This window comes from Balaenoptera physalus (assembly GCF_965194825.1).
Source record: "Balaenoptera physalus genome assembly, chromosome: 16".
NCBI classification, from domain to species: Eukaryota; Metazoa; Chordata; class Mammalia; order Artiodactyla; family Balaenopteridae; genus Balaenoptera; species Balaenoptera physalus.
This window is the reverse complement of record NC_138898.1, coordinates 63,110,502-63,129,410: the sequence shown is the minus strand read 5'-3', so window position 1 is coordinate 63,129,410 and position 18,909 is coordinate 63,110,502. Positions and strand designations below refer to the sequence as shown.

The window sequence follows — 18,909 nt, the reverse complement described above, 5'->3', positions numbered from 1 at the left end:
GCCAGATGCAGCTGCAGGTCCGAGCATTTGAGAGCAAATCTTCATCACCTGGGACTGCCAGGCCAACAAGTGGATGAGGCGCTAACTACCCAGGGACCTGAGTCACTGTTTTCCTTCCTGGCGGCCCCATGAGCTGGGGCAACTTCCTTAACCTCTAGAGGCCTCAGTTGTACAATGCGATCGTGTTCCCCGACCCTGCCTCCCCGTGGGATTGCTGGGAGCAGCACGTGAGAGGAAAAGAGTTTCGAAGATCACGAAAGGATTCAACCTATTTTTATTGTTGGGGATTTCCTTCTGCCATCGCTTCCCTGCAGTGGGGGCATCTGGTCACTCACACCAGCCACACTGAGGAAGCAGCAGGACGCAGAGAGAGAGAGAAAGGGACAAACAAGGCCAGGGTTTGGGGTCGTCAAAGCCCGAGGTCTCCAGGAGGGATTCCGGGGTCTATACTCACTCCAGATGCTGAAGGGAAGAAAAGGCCTCAAGGATCTTCACCAGTTTGGGAAAAGCCTGAGGGCCCAAGATGGGGCCCAGCCTAGGAGGCAAAGAGCAGAGTTAAGACCCTGAAGCAGTCATGGCCCCTCTACTGGACCCCACAGAAGTCAGGCCCATCTGAGGCCTTACCTCCCCCCAGCTCCACCTGGTGGGACCCCAATCCCTTCTGCTTCAGGCACATTTCACAAAGCCCACTCAAGAGGCCAGCTGGGCTCCCAGCTGGGGGCTCCCCATCTTTCATCTCTGAGTGGGGAGCCAGTTCTTACTCCTGCCAACATCCACATGCACCCTTCTCCCACCCTGGCCTGGGGAAGTGGTTCCCAAATGCTGGCCTGAGGACCACCACCTGTGATGAGAAAGATGGTTTACTTATTTGCCATTGCTTTTTAATAACAAATAGAACCATTTCTTGAGCACTTTTTATGTGCCAGGAACACACTGGGCCCATCACTCATATCAGACCTCATTTAATCCTCACAATGACTCTGAGCTAAGAGCACTTCTTATCCCCATTTTACAGATGGGGAAACTGAGGTACAGAGAGGTTAACTAACTCATACAAGGTCACACAGCCTGGATGGACATTTAGACCAGATTTCGAGAGAATGAGAAAAATAAAGACAACAGAGGGCTATTTTGTTTTTTTTGTTTTTCTTTTATTTATTTATTTATTTATTTATTTATTTTTAAAATTTTTGGCCACGCCACGCAGCATGTGAGATCTTAGTTCCCCGACCAGGGATCAAACCCACGGCCCCTGCCTTGGAAGTACGGACGGAGTCTTAACCACTGGACCGCCAGGGAAGTCCCTGTTTTTAAAATATGGTTAAGTGTACTCAGTGTAAAGAACAGTCTTTTATTCTGAAATTATATCCTTTGAACTTTTTTGACATTAAAATGTTCATTTCTAATAAAATTATGGTGTCAGCAGCGGTTATTTCACTTGTTTAAATGAACATACTTGATACAAATTAAAAGATGGTAACTGCACATAGTCACTGAAATTCACTCTGAAATATTCTCAGTCTTTGAAACCCCAAAGTCTGGGAACTACTAGCCTCAATGAAAGGTCACAAGATGGGAATCCGTAATCTGATTTGAATCTGGGCTCTACCACTTAGCTTCTGTGGGGCTTTTTGGGCAAATCCCTTCACCTCTGAGTCTCAATCTTCTCAAATTTAGCCCCAGTCTTAGGAGGTTTTTGGAAAGATTAAGGAATTCATTTATCAAATATTGATTGCTTGCCTACTGTGTGCCAGGCCCATCAAGACTGTCACGCAGACAGCCATGAACAAAACAGACAAAAATCATTGCCCTCGTGGAGCTGACATTCCAGGGGGCAAGACAGATAATCAAAGAAATCGGTAAACTCTCTGGTGTGGGAGATAATTGATACAGAGAAAAGCATAGTGTGAGCGGGGCAGAACTGTACTTTTAAATACAGGAGTCAGAAAAGGCCTCTCTCACTGAAAACTAGAAGAAAGTGAGGGTGTGGGCCATGCTGATACCTGGGGAAAAGTGTCCTGGGTGGAAGGCACAGCCAGTGCAAAGGCCCAGGGGTCGGACCATGCCTAGTGAGGTTGAAAACCGTCAAGAGGACCCACGTGGCTAGAAAGAGTGCAGGAGGTGAGGGTGAAGAGGTAAATGGGGGTTGAATCAGGGAAGAATCGTCTACCAGCAGAGCCCCTGCAGGGTTCTGAGCGGCTGAGGGGCCTAATCTATATGCACATGAGATCTACAGGGTGCCCGGCATGGTGGCTGCCAGTCTCACGCCCAGAATAGTCCTTTCCTTCCTTCCTTCTTTCCTCAGAACTTTCTCAGGGCTTCTGGCCTGCAGGTGGCTACTCTCCGGGTTCTGGGCTGTTCTACCCCACGGCTGCTGTTCCCCAGAGCACAGTTCCGACCTTGAACTAGGGGCTTTTTAAGCTAAAAATAATTCAAAGCCAGAAGGGGCCCTTGGTGATTGTTTTCATACAGTTCCTCTTTTCAGCAATATTTTTCACCTCTGCACAAATCTGGCCTCTTGTCTCTGTTCAGAAGAAGAAACGCCTGGCTTTTTCTGGGGCATGGGGCGGAGCTGTGATCAGGAAGAGCAGACAGCTTGTGGGTGACCAGCTGGGGACCTTGGACAAGTTACTTAACCTCACTAGGCCTCAGTTTCCTCATCTGTAAAATGGGGAAGATAATGACTATCTCCCAGAGTGGCTCTTGAAATTAATAAGATTATGGCACTGAGTACACTGTAGTTGTTTAATAATTCCTTCTTAATAGTTGGATGATTTTAGATCCCTAACAAGGACCTACCACGAATTTAACTTTTTTGTTTGTTGGAGCAACAGCCAGGCTGACCTGACATTTGTGACTTTGGACAAACAATTTACACTCTCAAGGCCTCAGTGTCTGCTTCTGTACAATGGGGAGATAATATCTCCACCCAGCATGGTTCATTCCTATTTCTTTGTCAAGTTTCAATGCTTCAGTCTCCTCCTCCAGGAAGTCACCTTGACCTCCCCTAAGTCTTCACGCTCACAGCCCTTGAGTTTCTGGCCACTAATCACAGCAGGTGGTAATTATCTGTTTACACTGGACGGCAAGCTCATTGAGAACAGTGGCCTTGGTCATATGAGTAGGTCTGTTGAATGAGTGGATGCGAATGAGCATGTTCACCAGCAAATGGGCAAGTTAGCTTCACCCCCGAGAGCCTCCGGGACTAGCCCAGACCGGCCATGCCCCAGCTGCTGGAAGCTGGTTTCCAGAGTGGTGGGGCGAGAGGGTAAGAATGATTCTGAGGGCCCATCTCCATGCTGGTGGCACAAGCCCAGCTAATGCCAGAGGAGGAACTCGTGGGCACCCGAGACAATTTACCCCTTTGCTTACGCAAACTCCAGCTTCTTTAAGTCTCGGACGGCAGGGAGTTCCCCAGGCGTGTCTTCAGAGGAACTTCTTGTCCTGGAGAGAACGGGCAATGTTAGGGAAGAGCTGGTTCCTCACCTGTCATGGAGCCCCCTCCTAGGGGGGACGCCTGCCCCAGTGCCCAAAATTCCCCAGAAGGACTGCCTTCCTTGGGCTACTGTTGTCCCCTTGTTAAAAAGAAAAACCTCAGGACAGGATATTATTAAGGCATTACTGTGCGTTTCATGGAAAAGAGCCTCAGAGGAGGCATTACCCACACCCATCCCAGACAGTGCATAGTAGGTGCTCAAACAATGTATGATGAAGGAGTGACAGAAAGACAGTTGCTCTGTGGTCACGTTTCCTCTGCCCTCTGAACCTTAGACCTCTGCCATCTAGAAAATGGGAATGATACTGGTCCTGGCTGCCTTGAAAGGTGGCCATAGGTGTCATTTGTGTTACTAGATGCAGAAGGCAGCTTATGAACTCTTAGCAGTAGAGAATATCTCCTTGGCTTTAGCTGAGAAAGAATTGGGTACATGATCTCAAGTTCTGAAGTGGACAGAGTGATAAATCTTGGGGCCTCTGCCTGGGTGGTGACTGCAGTGAGAGATTTTGGATGGCCATTGGCTGGTGGGGAGCAGGGGAGGTACCCCCAAAAGAGGAAGAAGTGCTAATAGCAAACTTAATATTAGGTCCTGCATGGTGTGGACCAACTCCCATGCCCTTTCCCTCTCACCTCTGGATCTGCACGAGGTTGCCCAGGTCTTCCACATCCTTCATGGATTCAGCCTTGAAAGGCTCAATGGTGAACTTCTCCTTCACTGCTCGGAGTAGCTTGGCCTCCCCATGCTGCTGTAGGGACTCCCACAGCTCCACTGTGTCACTCAAGGCAGCCCTGTGGAGGAAGGGCCTCAGACCCAGTCATGGTGACCGGGCTAGACCATAATGCGGGGGGTGGGGGGGGGGTGGCGGCTCCATGAAGGGACCTCTTACCTATTCAGATACTTTCCTTCCTCAACTTAACCCCTACTTCCTCTAGAAAGTTTTCCATGACCACTCAAGCCCTCATCAATTCCTCCTTTTTCTCAACTCTCCCAGTGGTTTTATTTCCCTTTTTGCTTTGGCTACCAGGAAGCTCAGTGCTAAATTCTCAGTTGAACCACTACAATGGTGTAGACCTTACAGCTTAAATTATGCTTAGGGGGAAGGTGGGAGAGATTCTCTGGAGATTAGGCTTAAATGATCAAACAGATCCCTGAAGGATTTAGATTCCTTAATTTAAATTAAGGAACTTTGACTTCATCCTGAGGGAGGTGGGGTGCCTCTGAAAGATTGTAAGGAAGGATGGAATATGATCAGATGCAACTTCTAGGGAGATGTGCGCCGATGGTTGAATATAAAGTGGAGTGGAAGAGGAGAATGGAAGCAGGGAGGTCAGGGGAGGCTATGGCTTTAATCTAACCATGAAAAAACGGTGGCTTGATCAGGGGATGGAGAAAAGAAAATGAATTCAAACCCAGGCCAGTCTTAGATTCTAGACGTGGCCCAGTGCCTGGCATAAGGCCAGCCTTCAAATACTGGTTGAAAGAATGATGCTGGCTGTGTGACCTTGGGCAAGCTACTGTACCCCTCTGAGCCTTGGCTTCCTCATCTTAAAAAAGGATAGAATCACTTCTGCCCCCATCTGGCTGCCGTTCATACTAAATGAGACCCCACAGAGTCAGCACTGGGCACAGCACCAAGACTGCTGTAGGTGCCCAGGGCAAAGAAGCCCACTCTCCTGCCCCCGGACCCCACCTGAAATGGGTGACACAGCTGAGTCCCACGAGGTTCCCCAGTCCAGAGGGCTCAACGCCAGTGCTGCGGAGGTCCAGGGAGAAGTCTCGGCCCGCCGCCTCCAAGGCGCTGCCCAGCACGTGGGTGTCGGGAGGTGTGAGCCGGGTGCCCAGGAACGAGAGGTGGGCCGGGAGCCCCTGCAGCACATGCTGCCAAAGCCCAGCATCCAGCGCCTCGTGGGCGCAGTGCAGCAGCTCCAGCAGCCGGCCCGCCTTCAGCGTCCCAGGCTGCAGCCGCTTCAGGTACCTGGTGAGGACCTTCTGCTTCCTGTCTGCTGAGGTGGAGGCCACCAGCCCTGCCAGGGCTCCCAGGCAGCAGGCACGAGGCTGGAAGACCAGCCCGACCAGAAAGCGTGGCACGCCCTCCAGCCAGTTGTCATAGGGCCTCTTCTTCCTCGGGGTCAATGCCAAATACTGCGGCAGCTCCTTGTCCTTGATTTCGCTGCTCAGAGCCAGCCACACGGCCCCCAGGAAGCATTGCAGGAGGAAGCTGGAGAAGGCCAGCTCGGTCTCCGGGGCCCCCGGCGTGGGCTGCACCAAGCCTTGGGCCACAGCCCAGGCCCTCACCTCGGCCGATGGGAACTGGCCCTCCCGCAGGCTGCTCTGGTGACCGCGGCCCAGCTCCCAGGCCAGCCTGGCCAGTCCCACCAGGGCCCCTGGGGGGCTGTCACGGGCTCCTGGGCCTAGTAAGCCAACATAGAGGCCCGTGAGCGTGGAAGGCAGCTGGGCCTCATCACCTAGCTCCAGGAGGGCCTCCGAGAGCTGGCACACGGCCCGGCACACAGTGGGGCTATGGCTGTGACTCAGGAGAAACGGCTGGGACTGGAGGAGCGCCAGGGCTCTCCTTTGGTGCTCGGTGGCCCCCGAACACTCAAAGTAGCGCATCACATAGGTCTCGGCCTGCTGGGCGGAGAAGCCGGCCACTTCGAACAGAGCGTCGGCCTTGCTCAGGCTCTGGGCCAGGCGGCCCCGGGGCCGGGCTGTAAGCAGCAGGGTGCAGCCGCGCAGCAGCTTGCGCTGGAAGAGGCTCACCAGCAGCCCCCGGAGGGAGCGGAATTCTGCTGACATGGGTCCACCCGCGCTGTGCAGGAAGCCGTCTTGGGCTTCCAGCTCCTCGAAGGCATCCAGGATGAGCAGAATGCGGTCGGGCCTCCTCAAGATGTAACTGAAGACCTCGTCGTCCCCTGACAGTGGCTGTGAACCCAGGGAGAAGAGCAGATCCTGCAGGCGGTAGGTGTCCCCCGGACGGTCCAAACAGTGGCAGGGGATGCAGAAGATAAAGTCGTACTGTGGCAGCTGGCCGCAGGCCCAGGCCCAGCTCACGGCCTGGACCCAGTGACTCTTCCCCTGTCCTGCTTTGCCCAGCACGGCGATCACCTGCGTCTCACGTGGCCGCCGGTGGTTGCTAGAGGCCCGCAGCACCTCGCCCAGACCTCCTCGGGCCGGCTGCCGCTCTGCCCAGTCCAGGGTGGTCAGCTCTCTGTCCTGGCTTTTGCCGCCGCTCCTCTCCAGCCTTACCCTCACCAGGTCCACCTCCACCAGGATGCCTTCCGGGCCTGCGGGCTTAGCCTGGTACTTGCTCCGTAGCGAGCAGTAGAATTGTTCCACACTCTCTGCACAGGTCAAAGGGTGTGGGGTGGGGGAGAGGAGGATGCTAGTGGCAGGACTGGCCACTGTGAGGGCAGCAGAGTGGCCAGCCCGGCCACCATCACTAGCTTGTTCATCCATTCATCAAAGTCTTCCCCGACTGCCTTCTTGATTAGCTGCCTCCCTCAATTACCCAGACACTCATTCATTCATTCCTACACCCATTCATTCACTCATCTTCTCACTTGATTATCTGGCCACTCTTTCATTTACTCACTAACCTTCTTCTTTTGTTCACTCACCATAGGGAAGTCATGGGGGGGTGGGTGGTGGTAAGAGTTAAGATAGTGGAATCCAGGTTTCTGGTTCAAGTTCCAGCTCCACCACTTATTACTGTTATCTTGAGCATGTGATATACCCCACTAGGCCTCAGTTTCCTCATCTGTAAAATGGGGATCATACTGGGGTTGTTTATGACTTTGTTTGTTTGTTTGTTTTGGCCGCACCAGGAGGCATGCGGGATCTTAGTTCCCTGACCAGCGATTAAACCCACGCCCCTGCAATGGAAGCGCAGAGTCTTAACCACCGGACAACCAGGGAAGTCCCTGTGTACAACTTTAATGATTGACTACATCTCATGTGCCTGGAAGTGTACCTGGAACAGAGTCAGACTCAGTCGTCTGGCCGTTCTCTCAGCTGCCCTTTCATTCCCACCTTCCATCCCTCCCACACCCATCACCCACTCCTGCCTTCATCCACTCTCTCAATCACCCACCCTTCCCTGTTTCATTCTCTCAGCCTCACAAACAAAATGTCAACACCTAGCATGGGTTTACGAGGGGCAGGTCCTCAGTAAATGTTGCTCTAAGTGTAGGTATAACTGGCAGAATGAATGCTGAGACAGCGGGATCAAATGAGCATGTGAATGAATGAATGAATGAATGAGCCAACAAGTGAGGGACTGAATAAGTGTTGGGTGAATGAGCGACAGGAAGCCTCCAGCACCCGGGCAGAGGGACCCTGCCACCACTCACCAGGCCACTTGGGAAGCTTCCTGGAAGCCTTGTGAGCTGCTGGGCATTGGGTGGGGGACATCTCATCCACTGGAGAGGAAGAAGCCAGCGTCAGAGTTAGGGTGAGGGGCGCCCCAGGGACCTCCCTCCCTCTGGGGCATCAGTCCTCTGAGTATCGCAAGGTCAGAGCTGACGTGGGCTGAGTCTCCGCAAGATGGAGGTTACCAGGTGGTGACCCGAGGCTGTATCCTGCTCAAAGATGTCTTTTTTTGGCCAGCTGTACTTTAAAAATTTTCACCAGTGTTTTAAAAATCACAATATCTATGTTAAAATCAAGATCTCCAGATTCTGCTGACAATTCAGAAGATCTGGCTGCATTGAGCCTATTTTCCTGCCATGTAACAAGATGGTGAAGGCTGGTGGCCCTGTTTAGGTTTGGCATGGATTTTCCAATTGTTCCCCTCACCAACCCTCCCATGTATCCCCATTCCCTGGAGACCCTCCCTGCCCTGTTTTACACAAACACAACTTGCCCGTGTCTGCAGGCAGCTCTGTTCGTGGATCTCATTGTCTGAGGCAATCCCTTCCCCCAGGGCCTCAGTTCTGCTTCCAGTAACTCTCACAGGACCTGCTGATTCTTACCTGTTAGGTTTGCACGGGAGGTCAGGGCTGGTTCAGGCATGCTGGGGAGGTCAGCTGCCGATGGCGCAAAGGGGCTGGTGGAGCCGGGCCGGTCTGGGGACTTCGGGAGGCTGTGGACAGCTGGGTTGCTGAGGGGGGGTGTTTGGCTGGCCTGGGGCACCTCACCTACATGGGGAGAGAAAGGAGTATAGAAACAACAAGGAGCCCACTTGGGTCACCCCCTCCCCAAATCAGGCTGTGGGGCTGGGAGTCTGGGGAAAGGCAAGGGGAACTTCCAGAGGAAGACATTTCAGGCCGAAGTTGAGGAAAGAGCTCTGGAGTTACAACTCGGCTCCTAGAGCCTTGGTTTTCCCATCTGTGAAATGGACATAGTCAGCTCATAGGGAGCTTAGGGCAAGTGCTACTACGGCACTTTTCCCACTGTGTGGTCAGTACTCATTTTCCTGGATGCCCAGAACACTCTCTTGCTCCTGGGGCACCAATGCATTATACAAAAACTGGCATGCAACCTTCAAAAGATGCTCTTGAATTGAGTGGAAGTATCCCCTTAGCCTCATTCTCTCTCCCATCCCTGAGAGCCTAACATGCCTTCCCTTGGACAATTCACAACCTTTCAATGTGGCAGGTCAGCAGGGACCATTTTACTGACCTGGAAACAAGGCAATTCAGAGAAAGCTGTGCAAGGATGCATACCAAACTGTTCACAAAGGTATACTAAAAGAGTGAGGGAGAGACTCAGTAACTCTTGTATCTCTTATTGCTTGGCTTGTTAATGAGCATGCATTGATGTTGTGCATTTTTTTTAGATTTTTTTTTTTTTGATGTGGACCATTTTTAAAGTCTTTATTGAATTTGTTACAATATTGCTTCTGTTTTTATGTTTTGGTTTTTTGGCCATGAGGCATGTGGGATATTAGCTCTGCGACCAGGGATCAAACCCACACCCACTGCACTGGAAGGCAAAGTCTTAACCACTGGACGGCCAGGGAAGTCTCGATGCTGTGATTTTAAAATATAATAAAGTTTAATTTTTTTTGAAAAAAAAGGAGAAACTAAGGCTTACTCGGGGGAAGTGACCCAAAAAATACCACTTAGCCACTTGGTGTGTCACTCACCCAGACCACGTTGGGGAGCTCTGCTCCTCTGCTTTGATTTTTGGGAAACGGGGACAGAGATGGGTGTTCTGGGGAAGGAGGATCATGAGAAGGTGCTAGGCTAAAACTGCCAAATGTCTGGGGCAGGGGTGGGGTGGAGGGGGGATGGGATCAGGGGGTAGTCAGGTCACAGGCAGAGGGGGTGGGGAGCCCGGCCTCGCATACGCACCTTGGTAGATGAGTATACTGGAGACCCCTGTCCCAGCCCCTGAGATTTGCCAGAGCCCCTGGGGCAGAGTGGAGAGAGTGGGGATGATCTGGATGGGTCCAGCAGGGAGACTCAGGCAGCTCAACAAGGAACTGGAAGGGGGCGCTGCAAGAGACAAAGGCGTTGAGGTGGGATTCTCCATTAACATCTTAATTAACAGCTGACTCCCTTCTAAAGGGCTCCAGTCTTCCAGAGAGCCTCATCTGTGTCTGCTTGCCTGTGGTGGTGTTGCTGGCACAGAGACGGTGCTCAGTTCCCAGCTGATGAAAGCACAGGGCTGGCGGGTGAATGCCCTAATTGGCGGGGATTCCCTGCTGTGTCTCCTAGGAATGTGTTTCCTTCCAGGGCATGTTCTCTGGCACAGACTGGGTTGATGGGGACACTGAGGCTGGCACTGGCTGGGACAGAAGTGGGGGACACTAGCAGGGGGAGGAATTCCTGTCCCTGGTGGCTCCTGCCTCCGGGGAGTGGGGAAGCCCACCCTCTCCAAGCCCCCTAACATACCGGTGTCTTTCCGCCGGGTCTGGCTGGATGCTGGCTCCTTGTTGAACAGAGCAGGTGGTGACGGGCAGGGCTGAGCCGAAGAGTCGCTCACTAGCCCCACCAGGAAAGCACCAGTCACCACGGGCATGGCTAGGGGCTCAGCTGTGAGGAAGGGCCAATGTTAGAGGCTGGGTGAGATCTGGGTGGGTGCCTGCAGGGGCCTTCCCAGGGTAGGGAGTGCTCTGGGAGCAGATCTCTGCTGGCAGTGGAAGGAAACTCCTGTCTTCTTCTCCGCCCTGGGTGAAGCTGGTTTCATCAGCAACTGCTCTGTGCCAGGCAGCCCTCTACCCCCAGCCTCCTCTTTGTGACTGGGCCCTGAGAGCTTCCTGCCATGGAGAGCTAGGGGTGGGATAGACCTATGAATAGGCTGTTAGCCCAGGCCCCTACCAGCTTCTACAACCAGTCACTGAGCCCCCGGCCCCCTAAGAGGCCCCAAGCACTGCCCATCAGACTGGGGCAGGAGTTTATCTCCTCCATTTAATTGGGAGCCCTAGGAGGGTGGAGACTTGCCTCCCCCATCAGATTGGGAGCTCCCTGAAGACAGAGACTATTTCTCCATCATCCTGGGGTCTTCATGGGCAGGGTCCCTGTCTTCTCCATCAGATTAGAACTTTCTGAGGGCAGGGACCAGGCTTCCTCCACTGGACTATCAGGCTTTCATTCCTCAGTCTGTTCCCCGCAGCGGGGCTGGTTGCCCAACCTTTGCAATAACAACTGAGTGGGAGGGGAGCGGAGAGGAAGGGAGGGGAGGATGGTGGGGGGATGATGAGTATGGGGGAAGAGGCTCACTGAGGCATGGGGGCTCTACGGAGGGCGGGAGGGCACTGGGTAACCAGCTGATCCGAGGTGACTCTACACTCTGAAAGGAGACGTGTGGCCTGGAGGGGCAGTGGAACTAGGTGGTGGTGGTAGGGTGGGGTCTCAGCTCTGACTCAGAGTTAAGAGGAGGGAGGTGTTAGGGGAGAGGCTTTGTAGGAGGAGCTGAATCTCCCAGCAGTCCCTGAACTTCAGAGCATGGGCTATGGAATCATGATCTTGGTTTGAATCCCAACTCCACCTCTCACTTGCTGTGTGATCTCGGACAAGTGGCTTCACCTCTCTGAGACCCGGCTTTCAAATGCCAGTTTACATGCGGGCCTGAGGAGGCCCTGGCTTTCCTGCCCATCAATCTCCCAGGGCCCACCCGCCCTGCTCACCTAGCTTCCTGTGCTTCAGATCCACAGGCAGCTCCTCTGGGAAGGCTGCAGAGAGAACACTATGGTCAACAGCCCCAGGGAAGGGGTATTCCACGCCAGGAGGGGCTTGTGGACCCCAGCAGGCCCTATAGCATTGCCTTAAATGGCTGGGAAGTGGCCTTGGGGGTTCCTTTCCCTCCCCAGTCCCCAGCAATTTCTGCCCACACTCATTTGCTTGAGCCCAAACCCCATCTTGAAGCACCCAGGACGGTGAGGCACTGGGAGAGGCAGAGCCACAGAGGGGACACAAGATGAGTTTGAGTTTAAAAAAATAATACTAAAAATTAAAAAAACCCTGCGTTTGGTCCCTTCCTAGCTGTGTGTCTCTGCAACACAGCCTCTCTGAGCCTTTGATCTCTCATCTGTGAGAGATGGGGGCAGTGATTCCCACTTCGCAGGAATGCATTGGAAATCAGCTGAGTGAGTATCAAGCAGGTAACACACTGAGAAAACCCCTATGTGTCCCTTAGCAAGAGGCTGATGAACCAAATTATGGTTGATTATGTGAAATACCGCACAGCCCTAAAAATAACAAGGATGCTGAAGGACATATGGCGCAGTACTGGTGTCTGCAATTTACCTTGAAATGTTCCAAAAATAAAATCGCTGGATGGGTGGATGAATAGAGGGATGGCTAGAGATGCGTTAAGACCACTATAGCCAAACACTGAAGGTAGAATGTAAGTGATGGGTATATGGTTGTTTGTAGTACAACTCTTTCATCTTTGCTGTATGTTGAAATTTTTCATAACAAAATATTAGGGAAAATGTTTATGAAACAAAAAGAAAGAAAGAAAGAAGGAAGGGAAGGAGGGAGGAAGGGAAGGAGGAAGAAGAATAAAAGAGAAAGAGAGAGGAAGAGAAAGGAAGAAAGAAAGAAAGAAGGAAAGGAAGGAAGGAAGAAAATAGAAAGAAAGGGAAATTCCTGGAGGCAGGACCATGTGTTTTCCATTAGTGCTAAGAAAATAACCTCCCAGACATGTTAAATGAAGAAAGAGTGTAGGTAAAATGTGGTCATTTGTGTGAAAAAAAATTTTTTTTAAGAGCTGGCTTTTAGACGAATAGAATATTCCTAACAAGACCAAAAGGGCACTGGCAACATAGGTTGTCTTCAGGGAGGGAAAATGAGGGACTGGGGGAAAAGGATGGGAGGGAGATTTTTTTTCACTGAATATTTTTTACACATTTTGAATTTTTATGCCATGCACCTGTTTACCTGTTCAAATTAAATAACGAGGTACAGGGCTTACACATGGTCTGGCACATAGTAAGCTCTTGATTAACTGTTAGGCCCATTTTATGGAAATTTTCATTCAGTGGATATTTATCGAGGTGCTCCTGCATGCCAGCCATGTGCCAGGTGCTGGGGATGTAGTAATAAGAAAGACAAGGGCCCTGTCCTCACAGTGGGGGAACTAAGCAAAGGGCAATAAATAAGTCCAAATTGTGACAAGTGCTACAGTGAAGGAGAGACACAAACAAGGTGAAAATAAGTGACGTAATTTATATGGAAAAAGTTGGTCAAGGAAAGCCTTCAGGAGGAGGTGACATGCTGGCCAAGACCTAACCGATTCCCAAGCCCACCATGGGAAGGGGGAGGACATTCCAGATAGAGAGAACAGCAAGTGCAAAGGCCCTGAGGCTGAAAAGGATACATGGGTTACAGGAATGGCAAGAAGCCAGTATGGCTGGAGCATGGTGGCTCATAGCGAGTTAGGAGAGGTGGGAAGGGCCAGATCAAACAGCCCTTGTGGTATGTATTTTGTAGCCATTGGAGGGTTAGCAGGGCAGCAAGATGATCTGATTTGCCTTTAAAAGTCCACATTGGCTGCCGGGTAAGGACAGATTAAGGAGGCAGGGAGACGGACCAGGAGGCTCAGAGAGATGTAGGTACTCGCCCAAGTTCACATAGACTATAAACAGCAGATCCAGGATGCAAACCCAGATCTTGCTGGGAAAAAAAACTGTGCTTGAAGAGACCTCCCTTAAATACAGAGGTGACAACTAAGGATGAAAGAGAAGCCAGAGCCCAGAGGTCCTTTTGGAAATGGCAATCAAAACAGCCAGAGGTAGAGACCCATCAGGAGAGGGGCCATTTGATCCTGGGCCGTCTGCTTCCTCCCTGGGTCACCAGGGAGCAGTGGTGAGGGAAGAGGTGGGTGGGACACCCAAGCCTGGCAGAGCAGACAGAACTTAACGAGGGAAGCAACTGGGAGCCCTGTAACAGGTTTTAGAGCCAAGGCATGGCCGGGAGTCAAGCAAGGCTAGGCCGGATAAGCGAGGGGCTCACTCACGTCTTTTCTGACTTTTCTGTCCTGCTTCCTCCAGCACCTCCACACTCTCGCTGATCATTTCTTCCAGTCCTATGTGCTCGACTTCGGGGAAAAACCAAAGACACCAACACACACAGTCAGTGGACATCCAAGGTGAGCTCCCATTGTCCCTATGTTGGGGATGATCTGACCATCCATGAAAGGGTGGTCGTCGGGTATTACAGAACTCCCCAAGGAACAAGGAAGGAAATGCAGACTGAGCCAAGACCCCCGCAACTTACTGAAAATGTCTTTGCTCAGGCCCTCCAGCTGGGAGTCCTGGAAGACATACTGGTCCAGTTCCGCTGCCCAGACAAGAAGAAGTGCAGTCAATCAACTAGTTCTCACCGAATGCTTATTGTATGCCCGGCCTTGGGCTGGGCATCGGGGAACCGTGACCCTCCAGACCTAGCACACACTGGGGCTCAATTAATGTTTGCTGAATGAATGATCAAATTAATGAAGGAACACTGAAACTTCATGGGCTCTTAATCTAACTGAAGGGATGATATGTATGCATACAAATTTATCTATTGCTATAAAGTAGTGCAACACAGCTTAGTAGAGTTGTCTTGGGTTTGAGTTTAAATTCCAGTTCTACTCCCCAATTGCCCTACTAGCTGTACAATCTTGGGTCAGTTACTTAACCTCTCTGGGCCCCCATTTCCTCATCTGTGTAATGAGAATAAATAACACCTACAACCCAGGGATGGATGGTGAGGGTTAGAGGCTCTGCATTTAAAGCAATCAACACAGTAGCCAGTACACAGTAGACACTCAATCAATGGTGGTTAATTATACGAAGTGGAACATGGCTTGGAGGCAACGGGAAGACAGTTATCATGGCAAGAGGAGAGAGTGTATAGTGGGATGGGGCAATCAGGGAGGGCTTCCCAGAGGAAGGGGTCCTGAAGCCAGACCTTGAAAGATGGGGTGGGTAGAGTCTGAGAGGTGAAAAGTGTAGGGCTTTCCGGGTAGTGGGGACAGAGTGAGGAGAGGTGTTTGGGAAACTCTTAGAAATAGGTGTCTTCAGTAAAAGTTTCATATTGGGGAAAGTTAGGACTGGATTTTATAGGCCATGGGGAGCCATAAAAGGCTTCTGAGTGAGGAATGGAGTGAGGGCATAAATGGTGATAATGATGATGATGATGATAAATATAATGATGATGGTGTTGGTGGTAGAGGTGGGGTGGTACCTAACACTTATTGAATGCTTACTCTTTGCAAATTCCTGCTCTGAACACTTTATGCACAGAAACTTATTCAATCCTCACGGTCATCCCATGAGGCAGGTGTGATTATTATTCCCATTTTATACGTATGGAAGCCAATGTAATACTTCGGGGTGCCTCAGATGACTGCATGCCCAGGACCAGAGACTTGAGGAACAGACTTGAGTGAAGCTGCCTCTTCCACTTGCTCCCACTTCCTGTGTAGATGCTCCCACTTCCTGTGTAGATGCCCCCACTTCCTGTGTAGATGCCCCTTTTTCCCTAAGGGGAAAAAGCCCCCAAATCCTAAGTGATTTGGGAAAAAGCCCAACTCATTCATTACTGCCTTCAGTTGTGAGGAAATGTGAATACTCTCAGCCCTAAACATTTCTGCTTCTCCCAAGTAAATTCCCAGGAAGGAAAGGAAGCAGGCAGGTTCTCAGTTCTGTCATCTTTGAGACACCTACAGTCACTGCTCCTCCCCATCTGCTGCCCTTGTATGATGCTGGATTAACTATGTGTTGGGGAAAGTCTAGCCATCTTCATGCCAGACCTCGTAAGTGATGCGATTCTTGGGATGCCAGGAAAAGGGCCACTGAGAACATCTGTGCAGGTTGTTCACTGTACAGGGTGCCCAGCCAAAAGGGCAGATGGGGGCAGGAATCCAGCCTGCGCTTTGATAGCCAAGCTGTTACATCTTAATGGGGGCTGCATCCTCTAGAAGAAGGGGCATCTTTTTGTAACTCAATAAAGCCTCTGTATGAGACAGTGATGAACCTGGTAAGGAGGGATCCTTCACCCCCCACAAAAAACAACAGAAGCACCTCTCCCCAGAGAGTCCCAAAGAGTTCTGCCCTTGTCTGAAAACCGTAGGTCTTTTTAAAGCTGCAAACCAGCCTCTCAGCTTGAGCCTTACCAAACCGCCCCACTCTAGATACTTTCCTTCTTGTGGTGAAAAATAAGGACTTTGAATTTCAGACCTGCCCATTACTATCTCTAATGCAGCCTTGGGTAGATTCTTTCTCTCTCTAAACCTCAATTTCCTCATCTGTAAAATGAAGATACTAACAGTATCTACTTCCTTTGTTTTTGTAAGGATTCAATGTGATAACACATGCACAGTGATCTGCAGGCTACAAGTGCCCCCCCCCAAAGGTAGTTATTACAAATACTAGAGTAGTTTAGCTTAGGAGCTGAGGAGAAAGCGAGAGAGGGGCGTATGATATGGGCTTTGTGGGAAGGAAAGAAGAGCAACAAATAGAAAAAAGTATAGAAATGGAGGCAGAAGGTGGAGAAGTGAGATTTGTTTGCCTGGTGTTCATTAGTGAAGGGGTCTATTTCCCTACCTTTCTCCATCTCCCTTCTTTCCCCGATTCTCTGTCCTTTTAGCCCTCGCTCCCCATCCCCCCTTGCCCTGATTTCTGAGGGAGGACCTGGAGGCTCCTGGTGAATGGGTGAGATTAACAAAACAGATAAAAGAATCTTTTCCCTCAATTGTCCTTTTTCTGGGTTCATAATGCTTCCTCACCGATATTGGCATAAGCTTCCCTGGTCTCTTCATCACCTTCCATATCACACAACAGCCTGCTGAACTGTTCGCAGTTGATGGTGTCCGTGTCAGGTTCTGGGAGGAAAAGCCACTTGGATGAAGCAGGAAAGTTCTGGGAAGAGGGCTGGTGGGGAAGGAGGGAGAGGCAGGGCGGGCTGGGAGATGTTCCTGTTAGGAGCCAGCATGGCAGGGAGTTGGAGCTGTCCGTGGTGCTGACCGGAATTCCACAGCCAGGACTCCACCTGGCTGCCATCTCTACTGCAGGCCAGAGGGGTGGGGAGGGACTTGGAAGGGGCCAGAGGGAGGAGAGCCCACCTGAGCAGAGCTCTATCTCTTCTTCTCCAGCCAGGTCTATCCGGTCATAGAGGTGGTAGAGCTGCAAAGGGTCAGCATTGCTGTTGAGAAGCTCCAGGTACCCGCCCTCTAGAGGTCCCAACTCCATGGTTGTGTGCTGTCCACTGCCTGGAAGGGAGACACACTCAGTTAGCTCATGGGGTGTTGGAAAGATGCAGGGAATTAACACCTACCACAGTCTCCAGCGGGGTCACTTGGTGAAGGCCAGTGTTGGCAGGAGCCAAAGAAAGTGAGCAAAGGTTCTCACTCGGCACCTTTTATGTGCTCAGGGCAGTGGGGAGAAGAAGCCCTATGTCCTTCCTCCACGGAACCTACAGTCACACTGGGAAGATGCCCATGATACAGAAAAGGGAACTGGAGAAGTGTAGATTCAAGACCTCTCATACCTGGGAGCCAGGAGACCTAAGTTCTGCTGCTGGCACTACCATGAATGATAACAGCTAAGATGTACAGAGCACCTACTATGTGCCAGACACATGGTCTAGCACATTTAATCCTCACATCAACAGCCACATGAGGTAGGTACTATTACTAACCTCATTTTACACATGGGTAAACTGAGGCTCGTAGAGGTGAAGTGACCTACATAAGGTAACCCAAGTCCAACCAAGATTTAGTTCGGGGCAGTCTGATGCATGGACCTGCATTTAAGTGTTATGCTCTCCTGCCTTGGATGACCTCAAGCAAGTCTGTGCTCCTCTCCATGCTTCAGTTTCCTAATCTGTAAATTGAAAGAGTTGGGGCATATTTCCTCTAATATCTTTCATTATTAATTGTTGGAGGACATATCAGATACCTTAGGTTCTACTTCATTTAATTTTCAAAACAACCCTGGCCGTGTCCACACAAAAACTTGTATACAAATGTGCACAAAAGCATACTTCATAATTGCCAAAAAAATGGAAACAATTCAAATGGCCATCAATGGATAAATGGATAAACAAAATGTGGTATATCCATACAGTGGAATAGTACTCAGACATAAAAAGGAATAAAGTACTGATACATGCTTCAACATGGATGAAATTTGAAAACATCCTGATAAGTGAAAGAAGCCAGACACAAAGGCACATTTTGTATGATTCCATTTATATGAAATATACAGAAAAGACAAATCTTTGGAGATAGAAAGTAAATTCGTAGTTGGCCACAGTGGAGGGAGAATTGTGGAGGGAAATGGGGAACAATTGCTAGTGGGTATGAGGTTTCTTCTGGGGGAATGATGAAGTGTTCTAAAGTTGGCTGAGGGTTGGTTGCACAACTGTGTGAATATACTAAAAAGGCCATTGAGTGGTACACTTTAAATGGGTGAATTGTCTGACATTAGAATTATATCCCAATAAAGCTGTTAAAACAAAACAAAACACTGGCACTGGGAGGTAGGCACGTGGTCTCCCTTTTGCAGATGAGCAACGTGGGGCTCAGAGAGGCAAAGCAGCCCCCTGATGTGCGGCTCTTGCTGGTAGAGCCAGTGTGAAGCTTCATCTGCGTGGCTCCAATGACCCTGCCCTGCTCTCTAGTGCAGGGAGTCTATGATTCCATGGTCTGTTCATTTCCTATTGCTACTGCAACCAAGTACCACAAGCCTAGTAGCTTGAAGCAACTGAGTCTTATTCCCTCACAGTTCTGGAGGCCAGAAGTCTAAAATCAAGGTGCAGGCAGGGCCATGGTCCCTCTGGAGGCTCCAGGGGAGACTCCTTCCTGGCCTCTTCCACCTTTGGGAATTGATGGCATTCCTTGACTTGTGACCTTGTGGCCACATCACTCCATTCTCTGCCTTAGTGGTCACATCACCTCCTAATCTTCTGCCTTTCTCTTAAAGGGACATTGATTTAGGGCCCACCCAGATAATCCAGGATATTAGTTCAAGATCCTT

The 18,909-nt window shown here is 50.7% G+C and overlaps 1 protein-coding gene across 9 annotated transcripts in view; it reads right to left on the bottom strand.

The window, feature by feature from the left end:
* The window catches only part of CIITA (class II major histocompatibility complex transactivator), a 52,899-nt gene that overhangs the window by 6,825 nt on the left and 27,165 nt on the right, over positions 1 to 18,909 (bottom strand). For 6 of the 9 annotated variants that reach the window (XM_082432496.1, XM_082432490.1, XM_082432491.1 and 3 more), the window contains exons 2-14: positions 16,995 to 17,141; positions 16,659 to 16,754; positions 14,162 to 14,224; positions 13,902 to 13,982; positions 11,569 to 11,613; positions 10,334 to 10,474; positions 9,791 to 9,934; positions 8,468 to 8,632; positions 7,847 to 7,915; positions 5,188 to 6,838; positions 4,127 to 4,285; positions 3,373 to 3,444; positions 455 to 535 (exon numbers count right to left, since the gene is read on the bottom strand). In XM_082432496.1, the coding sequence (XP_082288622.1) occupies positions 455 to 535; positions 3,373 to 3,444; positions 4,127 to 4,285; positions 5,188 to 6,838; positions 7,847 to 7,915; positions 8,468 to 8,632; positions 9,791 to 9,934; positions 10,334 to 10,474; positions 11,569 to 11,613; positions 13,902 to 13,982; positions 14,162 to 14,224; positions 16,659 to 16,754; positions 16,995 to 17,141 (2,914 nt within the window). The remainder of the gene's footprint in view (positions 1 to 454; positions 536 to 3,372; positions 3,445 to 4,126; positions 4,286 to 5,187; positions 6,839 to 7,846; positions 7,916 to 8,467; positions 8,633 to 9,790; positions 9,935 to 10,333; positions 10,475 to 11,568; positions 11,614 to 13,901; positions 13,983 to 14,161; positions 14,225 to 16,658; positions 16,755 to 16,994; positions 17,142 to 18,909) is intronic. The other 3 variants (XM_082432498.1, XM_082432494.1, XM_082432497.1) reach the window with 3 other exon arrangements.